At 41.1% G+C, this 26,948-nt stretch overlaps 1 protein-coding gene across 1 annotated transcript; it reads left to right on the top strand.

The window, feature by feature from the left end:
- Window positions 1–1,372: 1,372 nt before the first annotated feature.
- On the top strand, window positions 1,373–26,491 carry LOC139478611 (very long chain fatty acid elongase 4-like). The gene is made up of 8 exons (XM_071261163.1): window positions 1,373–1,737; window positions 10,771–10,848; window positions 11,659–11,846; window positions 14,378–14,458; window positions 14,979–15,035; window positions 16,805–16,919; window positions 17,568–17,695; window positions 23,886–26,491. Exons 2-8 carry the CDS (start codon window positions 10,785–10,787, stop codon window positions 24,078–24,080), a joined length of 828 nt encoding a protein of 275 aa, XP_071117264.1. The 5' UTR covers window positions 1,373–1,737; window positions 10,771–10,784; the 3' UTR covers window positions 24,081–26,491.
- Window positions 26,492–26,948: the final 457 nt, after the last annotated feature.

Here is a 26,948-nt window from a genome sequence, read left to right as displayed (position 1 = left end):
CCTTGTATATAAGACACGTATGTCACAGTATATAGGACAACTGTGTTCTTGTATATAAGGCACGTATGTCAGTCTATAGGACAACTGTGTCCTTGTATATAAGGCACGTATGTCACAGTATCTAGGACAACTATGTCCTTGTATATAAGGCACGTATCTCCCAGTATCTAGGACAACTGTGTCCTTGTATATAAGACACGTATGTCACAGTATCTAGGACAACTGTGTCCTTGTATATAAGGCACGTATGTCACAGTATCTAGGACAACTGTGTCCTTGTATATAAGACACGTATGTCACAGTATCTAGGACAACTGTGTCCTTGTATATAAGGCACGTATGTCACAGTATCTAGGACAACTGTGTCCCAGTTTGTACTGTACGTGTGCCTCCTACCTAGGACAACTGTGTCCCAGTTTGTACTGCACGTGTGTTTGGGTCATCCCGACACTAGGAATCAATGTCTTCAGCAGCACCTTCCACGGAGAGCCAGCTGGTGCATCTAGCGCTGTAACACATGGCCACGTCTCTATTGTAGTGGGTTTCATCTTTGATAGTCGAGGGAACAAAGCAAACAATCTCCCGGTTAAAGAATTTTAGCGTGATAAATGGGTATAGGCATTACTAGAGAAGTAGCGTGTTCTTAAATTGTTGATTTCATACCCAATATCACCACAATGAAATACATGTATTTACATCGGCCGCTGCATAGTGCTGTTTTATTCTGTCTGGTTCGTCTTTTCTCTCTCCAATCTATAGGGCAGATTTTTACCAGTATATAGGAGAGACAATTCTCGGTATATGGGGCAGATATGTCTCGGTAAATATATAGGACAAATATGTTCCATGGTTAAGGGAAATTATTTCCTTAATATTTCCTTCACGACCTGTATTTTCCAGTATATAGTACAAATATGTCCTAGTATATAGGCACGTATGTCCCTGTATATATCACAAATATGTCCTGGTATACAGGCAAGTATAGTACAAATATGTCCTAGAATATAGGCAAGTATGTCCCTGTATGACAAATGTGTGCGTGTGTGTGTGTGTGTGTGTCTGTGTGTCTGTATGCGTGCGCGCGCGCATCCCCTCTCCCTAACGAGCTCCTTCATATACGCGCCACGCCCACCTCACCCCCACGCCCACCTCACCACCCCCACGCATCTGACTACCAGCATTTTCCCCAGCCCGTATTCTCTCTCCCCCCCCCCCCCTTCGCGACTTCCACTAACAACCAATTACAACCACCAGATCCTACTCACAGTTAAATAGGCCAGAGTTCTCTACTCGGAGTACCTACGCTCTAAACTGTTTACACTTTCCCATCTATTGATCCAGCATTGTCCTTTCAAGCAGTGTGTGAAAGCTCATCACAACGCCGTTCCTAATGATCTTCAGCTAAACACGGGCTTATTGACAACAGGTACAAGGAATTGAGTTCTCATTTGAACCCATCACAACCACAGTGTCAGGGGCAATAAACCATTCCATCCACAGGGACCAGCAACACTATCTGTAACAACTGCATTGCTTTGTGAGATCAGCATCGATGAACAACGCATCCCGGCTGTGCGTACCTGCTGCCGTTCGCTGTTGACTGGTCGGAGAGCGACATTCGCCACTCTCGACACGTTGTTAAGCTGCGGGCGACACAGGCAGCCTACAGCATCCTGGCCTCTGACCCCAGCCTCCTCACCTGGCGGACGCCGGTCGGAAAACATTTCGTCTAACCAGGTAAAATTCATTAATACCACTTTTATTTTCTGCGCGTATGCGTAGTATTGATTTAATCTAGACATGGAAGCATGTGTGTCCAATGACTACAAGCTATAGTTAAATAGCTGGTGGAACTGTATGGTATTTCTGTCACGTTCGTTATGTATTTGGAATAGAAAGCGTCTGTGTCGGTACAGTTGGGAGTGGGATAGCAGGTAGGTGAGAGAGTCTGCTGGATACATTACACATACACGGATGATGCAGCCATGTAATATAATACACGGGCATGTAAAATGTTCATCATCGTCGTTTTATCTGATATGTGTATATATCACGTGGTATACAATGTAACAAACTGAAAATAATTGTTCACCAAGGGTGATACTATCCAATGTATGTTTAACTCCCAACGTACCCGGTTTAAGTGTTTGGGGTTAGTAACGGTAGTGTAATCATTGTGAACCTCAGCGACCATCATCATCTTCAATACAGCATCATCATCGTCATCATCATCATCATCATCATGGGTTTAAGTGTTTGAGGTTAGTAACGGTAGTCTAATCATTGTAAACCTCAGCGGGCATCATCGTCATTAATACAGCATCATCATCATCATCATCATCATCATCATCATTATTACTACCACCATCTTTATCAACACGTTTATTTCCACAGTAGGTGGCCTGTACATTGTAGAACTACTTGCACAGTGCAGTACAAATGTTGAAATGTACTGTTGACATCACATATTAACCCAGGTGTGAGTCAGTGTGCATCACCAGTTCGTAGTCGTACATCAGCACAGATGTCGAGTGTCGTGCACAACGCTGCATTATGGGGATTATCAACATATATATATAGCCCGCGTCTGCCATATTTGTCGGAGGAACTATAAATACCCCCAGGCGACCTCCAGTCCGCTAATTGGCCGAGTAATTATCCCCCTTGCTATGTGTTTGTACACTGTGTTGACCAAGCCGAACAACACACCTTGGCTTACCTATGTCAAGAATGTGGACACGCCCTCTGTTGTTCATTCAACAGGCAATATAATGCCGAATTAGTCGTTTTCGAAGTTCCCTTGTTCTACACGTCAATGGCGACGCACGCGTCCGGGGCAATGGTAGATATAGCATAGCTGACGAGACAGCCGTCATAGAAATGTCGATACTAGTATTGATGTTCTGTTCGCCATATCTACCGTGTCGAAAAACAACGTGTTGCAAATGTATAGCGATTTGTTTCCAGGCAAGGGTTGTTGACATGTTTTCATCAGTGAGTGATAGGCAGAGGTTATCGACATAATATTTGAAACATATGCAGCTGGTAGATTTTCTGATTACAGTTTTCTAATTCTGAGTGGAATACTGTAGTGGCCCGGTCCTTTAAAGACGCCGCGATCCGTTGTGCAGATCTGCCCAAAATAATAATCATGGGTTCGAATCACAGATTTGACTTGAATGGGTCGAAAGCCTTGCTTATAGGTCTAAAAAAGTGGCGAACAATTAACACGACTATCACTTTGGGCGTTCATCCCACTGCAATTACTACAATGTATGGCGTAAAACCATATTCCCTCAAGGGAATTCTAATTTGTCTTCAGGGGGCGGTGGGGTAGTCTAGTGGTTAAAGCGTCTGCTCCTCACGCCGAAGGCCCGGGTTCGATTCCCCACATGGGCACAATGTGTGAAGCCCATTTCTGGTGTCCCCCCGCCGTGATATTGCTGGAATATTGCTAAAAGTGGCGTAAAACCATACTTACTTACTATTGTGCCCTCAGCGATAATTATTTGTACTGGTGAAATAAAACGAAAAAGTTTGTTATCGTGTTCTGCGGTAAAATTGCGAATAATCCGCGGATAAGTTGAAGATAATTCGCGAATAATTGGAGAATTATTTGCAAATTATTCGCGAATAATCCGCGCATATCCGCGGATTTCTGCGAAAACCATTTCATTGCTTAATGGCACTAATTAGGACTTTTATGGGACTATCACGCCATCAACGTGTGCCGGGACATGACAATAGTCTCCATACATGTAATATATTCCTGCTATGATAATGCTGTCATTAAATATTCTTCTTGACATGCATGAATGTTTGATATTTATGATCAACTAGCATCGTGTGTCTTGTCTTGTACACATCTACGTGTATACATGTATGTACTCGCGTATACTGATGTAGTGGTTGGTGTGAATACCACTTTGACACTGGTTATATCACAGTTGATGTATAAACATGAACTACGGTAAAATACACAAACAATGTACATGTACGGAGGGACGTTGTGATTAGTGTGGCCACACAGTTAAAGTTGATTTAAGGATTAGAGGTATGAATCGAAAAACCGATGTGCAAACTGTATGAATCCGCGTAGGAATACATACTGTGGCGTGACATGAATCAGGTGATCACAGTCAGTAGCCAATCAACGGGGAGTATGTTCAAAACAATGTTCATTGGACCTGTCAATTAAGGCAACAGGCGAACAGAACCGGAACTGTCAGACTGTAACGAACCGGAAGAAATATGTCCGGGAGTAGGGGGCTTTTCAAATAACATGGTCAGTTACCGCCAGATTCAAACATTACTTACCTTATTACGATAGAACACAGTTGGAAAATTGTTACTTTATATAATGTCTAATCCGTAAGTGAGATATTTAAGAGTAGATATTATATATAGTTTTTTAATTGTTTAACGAGTTTTTAATTTGTTCACGAATACATGATTTAAGTAATCGCAATTCATTGTAACTGTCTCTCTGTATATGCGGATTAATTAATACTTCTTATAATTAGGTCAGTTTACTCTTGAATACACAATGTCACTCGCCTAAGAGATCTAATTACAGAATCAGCCTAATTTACAGGTGAGTCTACAATGCAATACAGTAGTCTACAATTACAACCTGCCACACCACATGCAGGTACTGTGGGCAAATACCTAGCCTGTGTAAATATATTTTTGTACATACATGTATTACATGTTTTCGTTATTTGTGGATATATTAGGCACAAAGACACAAAAGGTTTATGGAAGATGAATTGGTGCCTTGATATACAACTAAAACGAATCTTGTTTTTCCTCCGCGTTCCCGATGTGATTCATCGTATAATGGTTCATTTTATTACATGTATGTTTGGAGGCGATATCAATAACAGTCCAGTGGACACAGATAGTGTTGTCCCTTTCACGTAAACTACCTCCCCATTTCCCCACACTGTCAGTAGAAGTTATGTAATCGGTACACAAATAACTAGAAGGCCACTGCACAATAACCTAGTGATGCAAGCAACTCTCGTCGACAACGGCTGTCACTCTGTCTGCTTCGACTACCATACAATCCTCCCTGTCACAACTGTCGTTTAACTCTCTTTTTCAAAATATTAATTAACAACTTGCCTGTGCACAGGCGATTCCCAAGGATAGGATATTGCACAGACAACACAAACGTGTTTGACTTTTTTTAGTTGTAGACTGGTGACTAGCAAGTGTTTTTCATGCCATGCGTATGCTTCCATATACACATTACAAATTCAGATATACCAGGGGTGCAAGGCCGTTGTTAACTGTTTTTGACAGGGGGTGGGGGGTGGGGGTGGGGGTGGGGCAAATATTTGTACAAGTATTACTTGTCCGGGGGGGGGGGGGGGGGGGGGTGGGGGGGGGTGGGGGGGGGGGGGGGGGGGGGAGAAGGGCAACTGCAGTTCTTTGTTTTTTGGCGTGGTAGAGTAAGTTATAAACAACCAATTACTTGTTTGGCGTGGTAGATAATGAGTAAGTTAATAACAAGCATTTCCTTGTTTGGCGTGGTAGATATTGAGTAAGTTTAAAACAACCAATTCCTTGTTTGGCGTGGTTGATATTGAGTAAGTTAATAACAAGCAGTTACTTGTTTGGCGTGGTAGATATTGAGTAAGTAAAACAACCAATATCTTGTTTGGCGTGGTAGATATTGAGTAAGTTAATAACAAGCAATTGCTTGTTTGGCGTGGTAGATATTGAGTAAGTGAATAAGAAGCAATTGCTTGTTTGGTGTGGTAGATGAGTTCAGATTGGTAAGTCTAATGATAAATAATCCCTTGTTTGGCGTGGTAGATATTAGGAAGGGTTTTAACAAGCAATTTCTTGCCATCGCAGTCATCTAAAATGACGGGTCACGGGGAGTCCCCTGCGTCCAAGCCCTCAACAAGTGGCGATAATACAAACACGTACACTGACCAGCACAAAGGCCATTAATGATTTAGTGACAAACATTGACCTTGAGAGAAGGTGAGAGGTTACCACGTGGTCCCAACCACACGCCATGGCCGCTTCTGACAAAGGGATTCATTCGACTGTGAAACAGTGATTACACTTCACCGAGAAAAACTGTTAGTCGGCAACACATTGAGGTATATTAAGAGTGTCATGACATATTTTTAATAAATAATTTAATTAGACTTTTCTGTGACAATTCACTGTGAATATAAACAATTCGTGTCCTGAGAACCAGCTTGTTCTATCTCCACTTTTGGTCAAAATTGAGTTAAGGTTCTGGAATCACTCAGGGGACATTGTTCTATGTCCTGATGAAGATTCAAGTCATTATTATGAAGAGAAATGAGATTTAACATTTAACAGCATTGTGTTATCTCCAAATCTAAAACTAAATCTAAGTTCCAGACTGTTCCAAGTGCGTATCCAATGAAAATAATTCCCTTTATCACGTGATCTGGAGATAGAACATTAGGAAATTGAAAAGATGGATGATAAGTGATGCAAAATGTCAGTATATTTTGAAAGTTTGCATCACTATTACATTCCATTTACTATCTCTGAAAATGTACAATTGTAAAATAGTCAAATGAGGAAAGTATTCAGCTATTTCTTATTGGAATTTCTTACACACCTGTGGGTGAGAAACCCATTTGAGATAACTGGTATCAAACATATGTGTGAGATCGAATTCCAGGCCCGTGATTGGCTACTCCATGGTGATGACCTGGGTCAGATGATGACGGACTACTTTCCTGAGTGTAAGTCATTCATAAGTTGCTCGTGCTTCAGTCGAATGTTCACCTACGTCTGTATTGAACAACAGGACCGTGTAATTAATAAAAAAAATAAACAAACTCGTCCTCGTCTGCGAGTTGTTTTTTTTTATTATTATTATCAGTTACATTTATCTGTTGTTATGTCAACATTATCGTTTTTTTCAGAGTGTAAACCCCCTGGCTGCCACAGCGACACATGTCCCTTCTCTTCAAACCTCACTTCGAAATCGAATAAAATTCAAAATACAATCACGCAGACAACTTCACAGTTTTGAATTCCCCCTTCTGTTTATCATTTACTGTCATCTTAGGCAATTCAAAATTACTGAAAGTGACTGAAAGTTAGGTACATTGTAAATCTCGCCAAATCACAATTCACGGCGTTATATAAATATTTACTGTGTGTTTAGAAATCTAAATATCGGATATTTACTCGAATAATTAAAGTAGAAAAATAGCATATTAGCAATCACTGGTATCAAATCACTAATGATAATTCTGAAACGTCGCTGAGAATGTTTTGGAAAATATGCATACACGAACGCCGAAGTGTACGTTCCGCCATATTGGATTGTGTTTACAAAATGCCGGTTATGAGACGCCTATATTCGATCAGGTATAGATTCTATTTCAGACTCAGCTGCTATACATGCATCCCTGAATTCCTCATACATTTTCGAAACAATGGATAAATGGTCTTTGTCACCAATGTGAATTATCTAGATCTAGATGAAATCATGCGAAATAAATTAGGTATGGAAACGAAAACTGTGCTCGGAAAATTGTACTTGCTGAAATGTAAACAAAGCAAAATTCAGATTTTACACTGTGTAGCATTAAAAGAGGTACTTTCATCTAATTGTTGCATACATTGGCTCGATCACGCGTTTGAGAATATTCATGGAAAGAGTATCGTTGCACTAAGTATGGAATTACAATGATGTGGTAAATTCAACAGAAGCCGTAAAAGTTTCCGTCCTGTGTGACGCCATGACTGACGCTAAATCACGCACAACGATGACGGTAGTTATCTGCATTTCTGACTAATTCTCTTTGTTACATTGGTAAACATGGTAAACAAATAACAGTACGCAGATTGTCAGAATGTTTCTGATTACTAACGTGACACATTTATGTGTATACGATCCCTCAATCAACAAAAACCTCCTCTGGAAATCCCGCGTACTGTTGTCAATGAACACGCCATTTTGTAAAAGTCGGTCACCGGTAGTGATGTCATACGGAAGTAAACATTGTTGTACACATTTGGTAATTTCTTTGAGGTGTAAACTTTCAACTTGGCACCCAGCGTGTTCTTTGTTTTTGTCTAGTTAGCATTTTCATCATCGCCTTGATAATCCACAGATAGGACGGAAACCTTTTTGTGTAGGGTCACATTATGTATGAGTAGTAAGCAGCACATAGGATGACGTCACTTATGACAGAGGTTTTACGTATTAATGCGCTACTGCAATCATGAGAATAGACAAAATTCATCGGTTCGATGCTAAAAAGGTGCGATTTTGGGGGGTGTAAGAAACAGATTACTGCACTCGTGTCTGTCAGATACCATTGATCTTACAACTCGTTGTTACAAAGCGTATCTAACTCGCTTTCGCTCGTTAGATACGTTTTGAAACAACTCGTTGTAAGATCAATGGTATCTGACAGACACTCGTGTACGTAGTAATCTCTATTGAACTCTGAATACAGACACTTTCATGTTCGTTTTGGAGATAGAACAGTATGGTTGTGAAACACCACTATAATTTTCTTTTGGAGATATGGTACTAAGAACAGGGCTTTAAGCACAAACTAATACTTGTGCATCAGTATTGTTTCAGTGGGCACGGTCTTCCTTCATAATTAATTGTTCATATTCTGTCCGTAGTATCAGTCCGTGAATTTCTTCAAAATGTGACCAAAACGTGCAGGTATATTCATAATATCATCCAATCTATTCTTCATTTGTGACTAAAAATCCTTGATCTGTCCGATGAACACTTTTTCAGCGGTTGGATTCAGTCTTACAAATATCGAGATTGGAATACTGTCTCTTGTTAATTAATTACTATTTTGACATCATCAAGTTTTGTAGGAAGCTTCTTCATTTAAATGCGACTTTCACCAGTATTTCTCCAGATCAATTCAAAAACATTGGTGTTCTGTTGTGTGTGTTTTTTATCTTGTTAGGGGGTAGCTTATCCATCCATTTCATTCGTTGACTTGTCACTTAAGGATTCAGTATCAAGTGCACACATTAAAAGTTAACACATTTCTTATATATTTGTTTGCTTCTTCACTATTCAGTATTAGGAGTTAAAAGTGGCGTTGAACCCAACTCACTCACTCACACACTCAGTATTAGGATATACCATGACTGTCAGCTACATCGTTGAGGATATGTCTTGGTGTCAGTGACATCCGACACTACTGTTGATAGCCGGGGTGTTTTTAAGCGACACCAGTTATTCCAAATTAAAAAAATAGATTGGAGTGTCAGACAATCAACCGTTCAGAGTTGGAATGGTGCTAAGATATTGACATTTAGTTGTAACTGGTTCTGGAATGGTGCAATGCTGAAGACATTTACCTGTAGTCGGTCCCGGGAATGGTGCTAAGATATGGACATTTAGTTGTAACTAATTCCCAGAAGGGTGCTACGATAATGACATTTAGTTATAACTGGCTCCTTGGTGGTAGTAAGATAATGACATTTAGTTATTTGTAACTGTCTCCTTGGTGGTGCTACGATAATGACATTTAGTTATTTGTAACTGGCTCCTTGGTGGTGGTAAGATAATGACATTTAGTTGTAACCGATTCCTGGAATTGTGTTAAGCTAATGACATTTAGTTGTAACTAGATCCAGGAATGGTGCTACGATAATGACATTTAGTTGAAGCCGTTTCCTGGAATGGTGCTAAGATAATGACATTTAGCTATAGTCGGTCCCGGTGTTAAGATAATGACATTTAGCTATAGTCGGTCCCGGTGTTAAGATAATGACATTTAGCTATAGTCGGTCCAGGTGCGAAGATAATGACATTTAGCTATAGTCGGTCCAGGTGCGAAGATAATGACATCAGCTATAGTCGGTCCCGGTGTTAAGATAATGACACTTAGCTATCGTCGGTCCAGGTGTTAAGATAATGACATTTAGCTATAGTCCGTCCAAGAGTGAAGATAATTACATTTAGCTATAGTCGGCCCCGGTGTTAAGATAATGACATTTAACTATAGTCGGTCCCGGTGTTAAGATAATGACATTTAGCTATAGTCGGTCCCGGTGCGAAGATAATGACAAATACGACTCCACTGTGTATGAGGACATATGATTCCATAAAATAACACAGAAGTTGGTAGGGGAGCTGGATAGGGTATGGCATGAATGATTTATTTGCCAATGTTTTTTGTTTTGTTAAATAGCCGCCTCCCTGAGACGCGCATTTCCTATGATATAAAGCTGGAAAGTTTGAAAAAAATATATGTGGATCTGCTATTGAGAAACGTTTCCGCTGGGCATGTCATACTGTTTCGCGAAATCATATTCTTTCCTGTTAACAGCAATGGAAATTAATATTTCCCTGTCGCAAAGAAGGGGCTTCAGAACGTTCAAGGGACTAAGACTTCTCGACAGTCCTGATTGCATGGGAACACGGGTGGAGCTAGTCACTCCCTCGCGCCCTCCCCCCGCACTCACTCACTCACTCACTCACTCACTCGGGCACGCACGTCGAGGGCAGAACACATTCACCCGTTAAACGAACTGTGTGTACTTCAGTCCGGGCCAGAATTGGTATTCAGCAACTTTCGGGGCCGGATGGTCATACCCAATGACTTGGGAACGTGAGAGCTTCATGAGGATACGCGTTCGTCAATGTGTCACTTCCATCTTGATTGTACCCCGGGTCTTTTCATGCAACAGAGATATGAGTTTGAACGCTTTTTTACATTTATTTATTGTTGATAAGAATACGTATAAAACACAGGCCCTCTCTGTCCACAGTACCAAGCGTCATCATGTTGGTGCAAGAGCTGTTAGAGGATATGAGGGGATGGTACAACGACTCCATGGGCAAAGCAGGTACGTCTACGTTGTGTTGAAGTCATTACTTCCGGATTCTCGAAGTAAATGCTAGAAAAACCATGGAGACGACAGGTTGTGAGGTGAGGTAAAATGGGGTTTAACTTCGCGTTCAAGACTATTGCACTTACATTGTACATTGTCCGTGTATTGCCTGTGCGTGTGCGCGCGTGTGTGCGTGCGTGCGTGCGTGTGCGTGTGCGTGCGTGTGTGTGCGTGTGTGTGTGTGCGTGTGTGTGTGTAGCTGCTTGTACTAGTTCCAAATAATGCCGTTTTTTGTGCCAACGCACTGAGATACCATGCTGCAGTTTCACAAGGATAGCCTACTCAGTCATCATACTGACGTCGAGGGGCCTGATCATGTTTTAGTCCCTCAATGCCGACTGCCAGGCCGGGCTACAAGAAGTACATACTTTACACAAGTTTGGCTTTGACGCGGCCGGGGATCGAACTACCGACCTCCGGGCGGATGCTCTACCACTAGACCACGGGGGCGGTCCGATATAGAGGCTATTGATAGAACAGATTGACTTTGAAGTGTAATGTGATGCTGTTATTTATCATTTATCAACAAGTGCGGTGTGGGTTGTTGTTTTTGAAAACGCAATCTGGTGAGATTCTGTCATCTCGTTTTTAGATCCGTCGATAAATGTATGATTAACCTTTTTTAACAATTTAAACAATTTTCAAATTTTCCTGAACATTTCAGATTGTTTATTATTCTATGGTCTCTTTAAGTTTAGGAACCTGTTGACTTTACATATTACTTGATCCGAAGTTCACCATGCTGCTATTCCTTTACTCTGCCAGACCCCCGGGCCTTTGATCTCCCCCTCGCCCAGACCCCTATGCCCATCCTCAGCATCCTCCTTCTGTACATCCTGGTCGTCCTCCACGGGCCCCGGATGATGGAGCAGCAGAAACCGTTCAATCTAAGATGGCTGCTCGTCGGCTACAACTTTTCAATGGTAGCCTTGTCTTTCTGGATATTCGTGAGGGTAGGACATCCCTTCTTCTGACTTCAAACCTGGACGTATTTCTTTCAGGATGCAACTTATCACAATAGTTTAGCGAGTTTATGAGTGACTTTGATTTAACGCCGTATTTAATGGCATTCCAGTTATATCACGTGTCAGCTTAATGTGGGAGGAAAGCCCGAAGTGAAGCAGGTGTAAGGCTTTTACAACTTTGGGGAAACCCAAGAGTAATGGTGCTGACAAACCCAGAAACATAATCATGGTGAACTGTGATTCGAACCCCCGATCATAGGTATATATCGTACCCGAGAGACACAACTCTGCATAGCGAATTTCAGCACCTTAGACGATTGGGCCACATGTGCCCCCATCATTAAAATTTAGACCACTTCAGTTTAAGCCTACATGTTGATTAATTGAGCAACGGCTTAATTTTTATAAAAAATATTTTTGTCTTATACAGTATGTTTATAACAGAAACGTATACAGCGTGTATATCAATAATTCTTTGTCTTTTTTGTTTAACGCCGCACTCAGCAATATTCCAGCTATATGACGGCGATCTGTAAATATCTGGACCAGACAATCCAGTGATTGACATCATGAGCATCGATCCACGCAGTGAATATCTCTCAGACTTGTGTACTATACTACATCAATAATCCCTGTTATGTGTAATTGGTCATGCTTTTGGGGGCTTGACGTCATCAAACTGTGAGTGCAAGATTATGTTCCTATAATGTATAACAGCAATACGATTTATATATTCAGAATAGTTTATGGATCTAGGTTTCAACTTTTATAAATATATGGGACCAGGGTTCACCCTATTTTGTCTGGTGCAACTAGGTTTCCATGTCAACCTGCGCCTGGTGTGCGTTAAATCAAGTTCCTTAAATCGAGCCCTGTACTCTTTATACACATTACTTGCGTACACACAGTGAACTGAATGTAGATCTCTCTCCGTATACAGATGCAGAACAGTGATGCTGACAAAGGTACAAATTGATCAATACCCACATAGACACACTTGTATTACTAATTCTATAGATTTAATACATGGTCAATATTCACACTATATAAAAAGTAATCTCCAGAGAATAGCCAGTCTCGATTATTCAGACAGAATCCTGTGGGCGTAATAGCCAACATAGCGATGACAAGGCACAACAAAATCATGACTAACAATTATATACAAATAATGCTTCATCCCATGGCACACAGCGTCATGTATTATTGTATATACACAGAGTTATTTATAATTACATAGCATGATTCATGATGACATGCGTGTGTCCTTGGGCACACCAGGGTGCCGTTGTACGAAGCGGTCTTATCGCTAAGGTGATCGTAACACTCAAACCTTGCCATAGACTTACGACAGTCTTAGTGCTAAGGTTGTTTTGTACAACGGCACCCAGGAACCTTTCATACTGGGTTCAAGTCCCAGTTCGCCCCGATTATGTGTCTAGGTTTGTCAGCACCATACCCTTGCTCGTTGGTTTCACCAAAGTTGTAAACGTCTGAGACATCATTTCGGATTTTCCTCCAACATTAAGTGAGTGAGTGAATGAGTATGGTTTGACGCCGCTTTTAGCAATATTCCAGCAATATCCAGGCGGGGGACACCAGCAATGGGCTTCTCCAATATTAAGCTAACACGCCGTGATATAAATCGTATACTGTTAAAAGCGGCGTTAAACCAAACTCACTTACTCATAATTACATAGTGTGATTTATTATAACGTAGACACAGTATTGTAAATACTTACATAGACACCGTAAGATTTATTATGTTATAACAAGAATACGAAGAATACTGACACTGGTATATTATATATGTTTGTGACAATTACACGTTCAGGTGGACTTTGATCTCGCCTTTAATACACAACACAATGTGCAAGAGACGTGTAGAGACTAGACAGTCAATACATTATTATTGTGGATGTGGGTCATAGGTGGCCAAGACTTCCAAGGCACCGCATGGTGTGCCCCTTAATCGTGGGTTCGACTCTCATATTATCTATCTAGGTGTATAAGCATTATGACTATAATACTGCAGTGAAATACATGTGACGCTAGATTGGGCGTTTACAAACAGTGGGTAATATTCTTGCATAAATTTTAATAGTTTTTAATGTAAAATAATGGTTTTTCCTTTGGGCGAGAGGCCGGTCACATGACCGCAAAACCGACGTTCATAGGCGATCATAGCTTATCATTCACACATATTCACGAGACGGAATTTTTTAAACGATTAAGGGACAACTCCCATATTACCGGGGAATCCTCTTGGAATGTTTCTAGCACAAATTCATACAGAAGAGTTGTTTCTGATATATGTAAGACCTTTTAGTCTTCAACTCGGCATTTTTGCATACATTTGCAAAATAGCATAGTGTTTGATTGCATGTCGATGATCGAATACCCTCGCTGCGACCATTTTAGGAACAAAATGAAGAAATGCACATCCTAACTATCGACTTGATCTGTGCCTGGACTGATTCTGACACCACTGTACCCCTTTAAAGAATGTGTTCATGTTTCAGACACTTCAAATGGCGATCCGCGGTCGCTTCAGTTTGGTGTGTCAGCCTATAGACTACACAGATCGACCAGACGCCATTGAGGTAGGTATTGAGAAAATTGGAAGGTTGGCTTGTCGGCTCGACGTATGCAATGACGAATATACGTAGAGCATGGACTCCACGTGCACCGCGTCACATGCCCCTGTTCAATGTAAATGGATTCTTCCGGTGCACGCGGAACCCCTGCTAGTCAGGACGTGATGAATTCCTGGGCCAATACAGACACCCATAAGTGCTGAAATGAGAGTTTTGGCAGAGCTGAGGGGAAGTTGGGGAGGGGGTGATTATGCGGGTCATGAAAAATGACCCAGCGAATGATGGGGGATGGGTTGGGATAGACAATATCATTATTAACTAAATGTTACTTAAAAGCTGTGTGGGGCAGGATAATATGATGCTTATCACCCCTTGGTAAGATTGGACTGTCAGGCTTTCTTCTGTGTCCAAAAGTTGTGTGTTACGTCTTAACCAGGATTGTGTAACCATTCTATTCTTGTAGACATTTTTATACACTTTTTGACAGCATTATAACAGTGTCACTTTCTGTCCACCTTTCTTCCAGGCGCTGTATGTAGGCTGGCTGTTTTTCTTTTCGAAGATTATAGAACTTATAGATACGGTAAGGCTTATATATTATGAGGGACGGTGGGGGTAGCCTAGTGGTTAAAGCGTTTGCTCGTCACGCAAAATGCACGGGTTTGATTCCCTCATGGGTACAATGTGTGGAGCCCATTTCTGGTATCCCCCGCCGTTTTATTCCTGGAATATTGCTAAAAGTGGCGAAAGAACCCTCACTCAATGCAGTGATTGTTTGTTGTTTAACGCCGCACTCGGCTATATTCCAGCCATATGGTGGAGGCACATGTTATGTGCTGGACATTGGGTTCCTAGGTGCAGGAAGGTCGAATTTGAACATTAATTTGAATATAAGTTTTAATATTTGTAGGAACATTATATGGGCATGTCTATATTTCATCCTGCTTCAACGCCGTGATATAACTGGAATATTCTTTAAAGCGGTGTTAAACCCAACTCACTCACTCACTCATACTGCTTTAGGGATGCTTCACTGCGCACACCTTTCATTTACTGTTTTTCTATTCTAGTTTGTAAGTTTCCCGCATCCAACTTGAGTGCCATAGTAGGAATTCCGGAGTAGAATAGGACCCCATGAGTGTACAGTAAGGGTCGGCAAATTGTGTTCCTCCTGCTATCAACCACTGGTTTGGGTGACCCAGATTTTACTGTTTACATGCCCGTGTGATACAGCATAGATATTGCTGATGCGGCGTAAAATAATATCCATTCAATGGCCCATCCACTCAACCGTTCGTTTGACTCAACCCTGTTTAAAGGGGAATAGACTTGTATTAATTGGTCCATCTTATGCATATCAATCTAGCATTTGATGCTTGCCAAATATACAAAAGCACAACATCTGAGTTTGACACAATTCACTAATTACGAACTCTAGACCCAGGCCACAACGTGAGACCAGATCAAAAAACATTGCCTCCTTTAGATAGTGAGAGTGTATATTGGGATTTCCCGCTGCTATTAACAATATTCCAGCAATATCAGGTCAGGGGACACCAGAATGAGCTTCACTCACAATACATCGATGTAAGGTATCCGAGCGTACGCTTATAACCACTGGGCTACGCTACCGAGTAATCTATTCGTGACTGTTTCATTGTCAACGTTCGTTAGGTCTGCGAAGCACCAATATGTCCTAAACAATTATAGGTTGTGGTGGGAATGGCATGAAATCAGTACCTCGACTGTGACAGCTGTCACCATTGTCAAAGACATCCTTTACTTCCCCAAACGCTATTATTCCCTGATCGCACACATCGACCTGGCGTGTGGCGAGAACACACACGCTTCACTGCTTTCATATGGACATACATATGGTGGTATGAACTCTTTTTCAACTGAATAAGTTACATTTAAAAAGAACACGTGACAAGCAGAGCACGCCATAGAAGTAATAATTGAAATGGTTTTGTGTCGTAGTTGTTACATGTACGAAACTAATGATTCTACATGATATTTGAACCGGGTCGTTTACTAGACCTTTTTTGCCATATTGATTAGTTATTTTGTTTTTTGCTGTGTAATACATGCTTCGCATGGAAAACGTTAAAGAACAAGACTGCAAGAAACGCGACGTTCGGTAATGTACAAAAAAATCCTCATTATATCCTCGTATATCCTGTAACATGTTCATTGTTCAGTCCTGCTTGACAACGATATAAGGATATATACCATAACGTCGGGTTATCCATAATTTGTTTCTACTTTGTCATCCGTCAACTTCTAAGTAATGCCTGTCAAACAACTTCATTTGAGTATCAATTATATTTTCTTGAAATGTTTGCTTTGCAGGTATTTTTCATTTTGAGGAAGAAAAATTCGCAGATAACGTTTCTACACGTGTATCATCACACCAGCATAGTTGTGGTCACGTGGTCAGGCATGAAATGGGTATCCGGAGGGCAAAGTGAGTAATAATAATAATAATGATAATAAGTGCATTTATGTTGCACCAGATTCCATTCACCAAGTGGATGCTCATAGCGCTACACTATTATTACCCCGGTCAATGGATCAGTGAGCTCTCGATTTTCATTCTCAGCTCCCTGGGGAGTATACAACCCAAGCTGCCTGTGAGGCGCTAGAAGGTTACCATCTCACCCCACCGGGTACCCACACACTGCTGGGTGAACAGAGGCACATTTCGAACAAAGTCACTTACCTTTGTAGTAGTTGCTTCGCGGAATGTTGGTTCCTTTATTTGACTGTAAGATCACTTGCCAAATTCATCTGATAAAAGGTTTGCATAGGGAGCGCCTGAATATGAAAATACGTCCAACAACAAATGGAAATGATTGGATCATATTGAAGACACATTAAACATGTATTGTGCATTACCGCGTATATGTATGTGGGAATTATTCGGAAAATGACTTTCCTCCCACACCAAGCTGACAATACTGTTTAAAGCGTCGTTAAACTCAACAACCCTCACCCACTCTATATAGTAGAATGGGGTCCAGGGTATTAATCATAATTGAGTTGAGATTTAAGTCCCTGGATACTCGAGGATGATCGTGCTTCTATGTAACTCCGTGTCACTTCTGTGTGCCAGGTTTCGTGTACCCGTTGCTCAACTCTCTGGTGCACGTCGTGATGTACCTCTACTATGGACTGTCCGCCATAGGGCCCAGCATGCAGAAGTACCTCTGGTGGAAGCGCTACCTCACCATGTTCCAGCTGGTAAGTATCACGGGATCTCCTCACATGCTGCAGTCGTCATTTCTCGCCTGTTTCCGTAAAGCACAATTCGAAGACTAGTTTCTCTCCCAGATCCTAGAGAAATTGAAACATGAATCCAACTCAAGTCTAGAATGATATGGCGAGTCCAGATGGCCCCAGTAACACAATCAAATGCTATTGTCATTTATACACATGTCCATACTCAAAATTAATTATTATTATTTTAACCCGTGAAAATCCGAGGTAGAATAGGTCTTCAGCAACCCATGCTTGCCGTAAAAGGCAACTATGACTTGTAGGAGGCGACTAACGTGATCGGGTGGTCAGGCTTGCTGACTTGGTTAATGCATGTCATCGTATCCCATTTTGTGGATCGATGCTCATGATTTCAATCACTAGATTGTCTGCTCCTCACAGTTTGATGACGTCAAGCCCCAAAAAGCATGACCAATTACACATAACAGGGATTATTGATGTAGTATAGTACACAAGTCTGAGAGATATTCACTGCGTGGATCGATGCTTATGATGTCAATCACTGGATTGTCTGGTCCAGATATTTACAGACCGCCGTCATATAGCTGGAATATTGCTGAGTGCGGCGTAAGACAACAAACCAACAAATATTATTTTACGTCACATAGGCATGTTGCGTGGGGGCATACGTCAGAATATTGTTGCCCAGACGTGCCAGGATATTGACCCTATTCCTCCAACAGCAATACATCCATGTTATGCCATGGCAAACAGTCAGTCCACACTGATCTTTTCCCCATTGTACACGTCTGGAACGTCATTGGCAGACGTGTACATCAACCTCAAAATCCACCCATCACTCTCTATGAACTCGGAGATCTCACTGATGAGTGGAACAACGTGAGTTTTATCCGATATGAGTGACGTTGGCTGTAAAACGCAAATTTCGAATTTGACCCCCGACTTCTTTAACGACCTGGTGCCGGCCATCAGAACCCATTAGATCTGATCGCCTTCTCTCCGGCAGATATGATCGGCTTCTCCCCAGCAGATATGATCACATCATTTCCTTTTGCCAATATCATATAGATCGGAAGATGTGTCTTGATGATTCCCACTATCCCCTACTTTTTTTGCATAGTATATATCTAGTATGGTATTTGTAACGGTCAGAAGGAGTGAGTGAGTGAGTGAGTGAGTATGGTTTTACGCCGCTTTTAGCAATATCCCGACGGGGGCTTCACACATTGTACCTATGTCGGGAATCGAACGCGGGTCTTCGGCGTGACGAGCTAACGCTTTAACCACTAGGCTATCCGACCGCCCCCTATCAGAAGGAGACGAGAAGAACAGAAATTGGCAATTAAAATGATTTATGTAAGCGTTTCCACGTCATCATTGTTTACACGTCTTTCGTCACTATTCTATCAATACGGATTTATTTGAGAAAAACAATGCACAATATATTTACTTAAAACACATAACAAATACCCAAACGTGTGTATCCATGCCCATTAACATTTTTAGCCAAAAAATATTCGTATTCCAATCTTCCCATGTTATTTTACTGATTGACAGGTAAAGCTAGACACGGAGAGCACATTTGACACAATTATGTATAGCTTTGTTCTGACAGATTACACATTGTTATTTTACGAATTCGTGTTGGCGTTTTGGGGTTTACCGTTTTTGATAAAGTAGTGTAGAAAAGGTTGTTGCCGTTTTTCACTGTTGTCGTTCACGGATGTATCTTCTCAGAGCTCTTAAAGCACTTCAGGTCTTCCGTTATCTGTAAATTCCATTACATGTCAGTGATCGAGACCCTTTGAAAGACCCATTATCGAATGAACGCATGGCATATTGTCAAACTAACCTAAATCTGGAAATACTTCTTACACAACGACAGATATTTTATTTTATTTAAAACTATGAGTCTGAAATTAATATTTTTTAGAAGAATACGTTGTCACAATACAACTTTTGTAAGAGGCAATGTTTTTCAACAGCCTGAAGCACACACACAAACGCACACGCACACGCACACGCACACGCCCTACACCGTTATCTGTAAATTCACACCCATCCTCATCCTCACCCACACCCACACCCACACCCACACCCACACCCACATCCACATCCACCATCGGGCGTTGCAGTGTAGACGTAGTGTTCTAGCCATGGTGAAAAATTAGGTTCAAAATCCATTTCCGGATCAGCATCGACAATGGCTGCACTGTGGGCGTCGGAACTTCGTTTTGAGTCCGATGTAAATGACACAACGTTTAAAATAGCCACTTAATCAAATTTCATTCATGTGGGAGAAATAATACCTAGTGAGATATGGAGACGGCAACGGTAGACTCCAGGGTATTTGTATTTACAGGACGGAGATATTATACACAGATAATGGAGGATGGCGTCTACGAGAACTATTTTATGGTCTGATATTTCGGAGTGTGTCGTGATAAATCACGAGTGTAATCGTGTAAATGTGAATACTTTGATGCACGATATATAGTTTCGGTTACGTTTATTGGTAGTTAATATTGATAGGGCTGCTTGATAGGACGTGGTGATATCAATGCTTGTGTTTGTGGATACCTACGCCGACCTATAACAAGACAGCCTGTACGTCAGGCGCTATGAAAATCAGCACTCAGAACAGTTGGCACTGTTTGCGATAGTTCCACTTGAAAGTAGCATTCACGGATCCCGAGAGGGGATGAAGGGGTGGGGCACCTTCAGGAGGGACCTCCACACCCCCAAACACACACCCTTTTGTTGAAGCATACTAATGCTGAAGAATATAAAAAATACATTTTAATTAAGTGTCACGTTTTCAACAAAAATACCAATTAATTGAATATTACTTTGGCTCAAAAACGCACATGGTATCCCGAATTATTTCCATATACAGTAAACTACGGTTATAACGAACTCACTGGAGCCACTTATTTTAGTTCTCATAACCGTTGTTCGTTATAAGCAAATATACAGCATATATACAGAAAATGGCCGTGACCAAAAAAAAATATGTTCGTTATATCCCGTGTAAGCGTGTTCGTCATAAACGAACTTTACTGTAGTTATATGTATTTTAAGTGCACCGACGTCCCAACCCCTATACTCCCATCCCACATCCACTTTTCCAAAGAGCTGTACCCTGAGCTATAATTATGTCTACCATTATTTGCGCTTCAAATGATAATCAACTCATGAAGCGGTTCCAGTGTTTGGTTACCACGTGCTTTTGTAAGGCGATGTTTTGATGGTGCATGTTGTACCATTGATTCACAGGCGGCAATGTATGGCCTATTTCTGCCCGACATTACTCGTGGTTTTGGCGCACAATGTAGATTGATTCCTCACACCGAACACATCGCTAACATGTATATTTGTCTTCATCATTGACTTCATATAGCCGTTCGATATGGCCAGACATCTCAGATATGTTCAGTGGCGAGAATAAGTACATTTATCATCCCAAACTGGCTCCACGGGAGATATCGCTTGGATGAGATTAAGCGATATCTATATTGTAGATATCATTTGCAGACCATTGTGACGTCATTGGTTATCATGACGTCACAATCAAATGACTTCGCCAATGGCTCTGCTGCTGAAGCTGAACAGTATTATTTACACTTAAGACACTGCTTATTACTATCTACAAACTGAAAAAGTTGGAAGAATGATGCTGGATTATAAATAAAATCTCACCCTCGTGTCTTTTGACATGAAATATATCAACACTCGCTGATAAAAGTGGAAAAAAACTCCTCGGCAAACCTGTGTGTTTTGCCACTTTTATCAACTCGTATTAAATTTGATATCAAAAGACTCACGGGTCTGATTGTCTGTAGTCTATTCATTGTCAATCTAGTAGATATTATGCCTTGTGGGCTGGTAGGGTAGCCCATTAGTTAAAGCGTCTGCTCGTTAAGCTGAAGAACCGGATTCGAGTCCCCACATTCGTACGATATGTGGAGCACCTTTATGTGACATTACGTCGCCACGCATTGTACATACCACTGTGTGTGAGCTTGTCGTTTTATTCAATAAGTTGAATGTTATGACGACATAGACAAAATAGTATGACGCCATGAAGTGAACTGTATTTCCAAACATACCTCAATCCAGTAGAACAATTTTCAAACACCTTAACTTTCGCCAACTTCTGTAGACAAATAGAATCAGACCCCATCCGCGTTTATCGACATATTGATTACTGTTCAAGCAACAAGTTGTCCACAAACCAAAGGGGCACGGGTGGCTCAGTCGTCTAAGGCGCCGCAATTCGCTGTGCAGAGTTGCGTCCCTTGGGCCCGCCAGAAACCTATGATTGTGGGTTCGAATCCCGGTTCACCCTGATTATGTTTCTAGGTTTATCAGCACCATACCCATGCTCCAAGGTTTCAGCGAAGTGGTAAACGTCAGAGACTTGTATCACTTCGGGCTTTAATCTGACACGCCTTGATGTAACTGGAATACTGTTAAAAGCGGCGTTAAACCCAACTCACTCACTCACTCCACAAGCCATAGGGAGTTGTCCTTCACTCGCCATTGACTGGAAGTATGACACGTACAACACAAACATAGTCTTCCTCCTCTCGACGGGATGCATCACAAGATTCACTTTGAAAGTCGGCTTTCGTGATCAATGTTTCCTTGTACGTTCTCAGCATGTTTAATTAGCTCAACCTTCAGCGGGTGACCAAAAAAGGACATTTCATCACAGCATGACAGACCTAAGTTCATCAAAGTAACACCATGTTGTCACGCTACACATCCTTGGTGGATTTTGAACAGTGCGTGCCTTTGATAATGAAATCCTGTTGTTTTAAATAACGTATTTATTCCAAGATGTGGTGTTGGTATCGATGCCGTAGAAATACCATTAATACCCATTTGTACATGAGAGAGCTTCAGGGATGCGACCGAAACATGACGAAGAAACACACAGACTGTTACCGTTGATTGTTGGTCACTGGCGTGATTGGGATTTTATTGTCCATAATAATTCATTAATTTTGCAATGTGCAGTTTGATATGCTAGAAGTGACATTGACGCGATGTTGCCATTACATTTTGACCATTTGTCGCATGGTCGGGCTTTGGTGAAATTTGGTAACAGTTTTTGCTTGTTTTTGTAACAACGCGACAATGTCCCTACTAGGATTCCATAGTTTGACGATGCCTTTATCGATAAATCACCGTAATTAATATGACGATATACACCTGTCACGTAAAGAACAAAGTAACTTGATCATTGTTCACGACATCACAAATTGATAACTTTACGTCATCAGAATGTTTGCTTGAACGTGGCATATTTGTAGATTTAACAATTGTTAATACTTTTCCCACCATTTTCTTTCTTTTAATGACAGGTCGGTATCATCCATGGCTAAGACTTTGTAAACCTTTGTGAATTTGACTTTGTCAACCAAATCAACATGTTATCTTGATAGGCTTTGCCCATACAAAATTTCATCGTCAAAAGCGAGGCTGCCACCGCAGAACCCACCTGGATCCGACACTGATCACAAATATATAACCCATGTAGATTGATCGAAAGTGTAGTGTCTCGGTCGTCTACAACCGGTCGTGACACAATTCTCAGTGCAGAGCTCGCAGCCGGAAACCTGTTTGTAGGTTCGAATCCCAGATTTGTCCTGATAATGTTTCTGGGCGCGTCAGTACCATACCCGTGCTCGTGGGTTTCAGCAAGGTGGTAAACGTCCCAACCTGCATCACTTCGGGCTTTCCTCCACATCAAGCTAGTTAACACGCCGTGATATAACTGGAATACTGTTAAATGCGGCGTTTTAACCCAACTCACTCACTCACTCGTGCGAGTACCCATGGGAATTTTTTATATGAATGTAGGTCCCAAGCAACCAATGATTGTAGAAAAAGGCGATTAAATCGACCGGGTAGTCAAGCTAGGTGACTTGGTTGGTTGCGTCTAGTCGTAACCCAATTGCATAGATCGATACTCATAATGTTAATCACAGGATGTATTGTCCAAATGTATTACACAAAGGTGTCATATGCCTGTATTATTGCTAAGGCAGCGTTAAACAACCAAAAACGAACACTGTTGGAAAATATTATAAAAAACATGATTTTTACATTGTATATTTTTATACAGTATATAATTATATTTTATATATTTGATGTTTTATATTTACTTATTTTCCTTATATTCCAGACGCAGTTTGTGCTCATGCTTGTCCACGCAGGCGTGAACTTTTTCGTGGAGTGCGACTTTCCCAAGTTGTTCGACAAGCTGCTCTTCACATACGCTGCCTCCATCATGGCGCTGTTCCTCAACTTCTACTTCAGGGCATATATCCAGGGCAAGCGACGAGCCCCCTCCGTCACCAGAACAAACAAAAACAAATAACAACAATTTCTTCATAGCAGTCATGATGTCTTGGAATGATTGAAAAGTCAAGTGTTTTCTAGCTTGAACGTGGTATATTTGTAGATTTAACAATTGTTAATACTAATCCCACCATTTTCTTTTTTTTAATGACAGCTCGGTATCATACATGGCTAAGACTTTGTAAACCTTTGTGAATTTGACTTAGTCTTATACAATGAGTCCTCTTTACCTCACCGTCCGTAGTTTGACGCAAGCGGTGGTCCAATATTAGAACATAGAGCCGATATTAGAACGTAGTGTTGATATTAGACCATAGAGCCGATATTGGATTACAGTGCCAATTTTAGACCACAGTGCCGACATTAGACCACAGTACCGATATTAGAACATAGTGCCGATATAAGAACATAGTGTCGATATTAGACCATAGAGCCGATATTGGATTACAGTGCCGATATTAGAACATAGTGCCGATCGCGAAACAAGACCATAGTGCTGATATATGCTTATAGTGCCGATATTGGACCACAGTGCCGACATTGGGTTATAGTGCCGATATCTGACCACGGTGCCGACATTGGGTTATAGTGTCTATATTGGACCACGGTGCCGACAAGAATTCTGTCTCGGTGTTAAACTATATATCGATGAAAAACTCGAAGTTGACCTCAGGTGTGGTGACGGTGTAGCATCAGACTGTGCGGACCAGCGCCGGGACGCTGCTATGCAATGATACCTATGTGAAGGCTGCATTCTTTGTAAGCTCGTTAACATCTGATCGTTTACTTCGATACGATTCTCTCTGCGTATAGCCCCGAGGACACCTCTATAGAAGGTCGTTGATGTGAGCCGTGAGTGGTCGCTCAGTCAGCTTTCAAGAAGGATACGGCTTTAATTTCTTACCGCCATACCAACCTCGATTCGGAAATTTCGATTTGAGGAAGGAAACCAACAAAGAAGTATTCCTCAGATTGTACTCCCTTTTGAGTGTCAATGCCCAGGCGTTCAGAAACGACAGGGTGTGTAAAATATCCACAACAATATAATGGCACGACGTTTATATGACATTCGGAACTGGTCGTTTAAGTTCGTTTTCTGGACTGAATGCATCGCTCACTCGTACGACAATTTAGGATCCTCGACGTTGATTGGCTGATATGAAAGTTGACCTGATGCGGCTTTGTTGTCAGATCAGCCAGGGAGGTATCGTATCGGAGTAAACAATCTGAATTTAATGAGAGTACCTTCCTTGTGATAAAAGTTGGCTTTAAATATATTGGTGCCTTAGTACAACACTGGGTATTTTAGGAATGTTTTGTGTCTGTCTATTCTGTGTGAATATTTGACTGTAAATGAAACTGCACGTCAAAACTGTCGTTTACAAATGTATATTGTGCTACCCGTGCTCGTGGGCTTTACCAAAATGGTGAATGTTTGAGACCTGCATCACTTTGGGCCTTCCTCCAACATCAAACTGACACCCCTTGATATAACTGGAATACTGTTAAAAGCGGCGCTAAACCCAATTCACTCACTCACTATTTTGTGCTTATATGATACCTGAGTGATAATATTCTATTCCTATAACGGAAGGCATGAACACATTCATTTATTTCCAGGTAAAGTTATTTAAAGGTACAAATACAAACTGAATATACATCTCGATAATGATATGTAAATATCAAACCATCCATCTATTTATTTCAGTGGAGGCTAGGCTCGAGGCCTAGCACTTGATTAAAGTTATTAAAAACCCAATTTGTCTGGACCCTCAAACTGTATTATGTATATGTATCCATCTGTTAATATTAATCCTAATTACCCACAGACAATCACCAATACCAAAGTCTAACCCTATCCATAAAATGGGATTCTGATCACAGAGCAGAGCACCCCTTTAAATGGGCGTCCACTATATGAAAGAGTATGTACGGCGTACAAATGTTTTATCGTCTTTAGAAGACAACCATTCGATCACATACCGGTCTTTTTATTTTCTCACTTTACTTTTGAACATATCGACCACCATCTATGGCTATCACAACCCCGTATGCATGTACAATGGTCAGTGATTTGAGAGTAAAATATATATCGATCACATGTCTATCAAAAGTCAGTATGAATGTTTATATCAATCTGTTGAGAGTGATCTGTATAACCAAACATGCAGCATGTATGAATGTGTAACACCATAAAGAGTAAAAGGTTATTGTGTATTATTATGTATTTATTATGCATTCAGTTTTGTTTATTTGTGAATAAATAGATTGCAAGTTATGCCTTGGCATTTTGATGATTATATTTCAAAAACAATACACCAGTGACGGAATACTGTTTCCTGATTGGCTGATAATAAAATGGGAAGCGTTGTGTTGCATTATTGCGCTGAAGGATGATAATTACTTCGGACTGTTGTCTACAATTCTCTTGCTTGGTATTGATTAAGAATAAACAGTCTGTGAAGTTAGTGTTGACGTAATCATTTATAAGAATTTACTTCAATATCATTTTGCGTTTATGGTAATGGAGGAAACAGTATACATGCCTTTTTACCTCCATACATCATCATCATCATCATCATCATCATCATCATCATCACAATACACCTTACTCAACTCCTTTACATGGACTACCTTGAACGTTTTGCCAAAGGGGAATCGACTCTAAAAAACAGAATCTCCTTGTCGAGTCCTTTTCTAATGATATTGGCATATCCTTTGGACTCCACAAATGCAACATTCTTCGCCTGAAACGTGGCAAGGTAGAAGAGGAAGGATCAGTCAGTTCACTTTGGGGAAGAGTTATTGACCATCTCGTGGAAGGCCAGGCCTATACGTACTTGGGGATGCAGGTTTGAACTGGCCCCTAATATGATCTTATATCTTA

Source organism: Haliotis cracherodii, unplaced genomic scaffold, assembly GCF_022045235.1.
Source record: "Haliotis cracherodii isolate W230 unplaced genomic scaffold, xgHalCrac1.p SCAF_4, whole genome shotgun sequence".
In the NCBI taxonomy this organism is placed as follows: domain Eukaryota; kingdom Metazoa; phylum Mollusca; class Gastropoda; order Lepetellida; family Haliotidae; genus Haliotis; species Haliotis cracherodii.
Note: the sequence above shows the minus strand (reverse complement) of the source record. Positions and strands in the feature narration are given on the sequence as shown.

Excerpts from the sequence above, each read along its gene's own strand:
- LOC139478611 (XM_071261163.1), top strand. The coding sequence starts at position 10,785 with ATGTTGGTGCAAGAGCTGTTAGAGGATATGAGGGGATGGTACAACGAC. Across the intron at positions 15,036-16,804 it reads TTATAGAACTTATAGATACG|GTATTTTTCATTTTGAGGAA; the intron begins GTAAGGCTTATA and ends TTTGCTTTGCAG. Across the intron at positions 16,920-17,567 it reads ATGGGTATCCGGAGGGCAAA|GTTTCGTGTACCCGTTGCTC; the intron begins GTGAGTAATAAT and ends TCTGTGTGCCAG.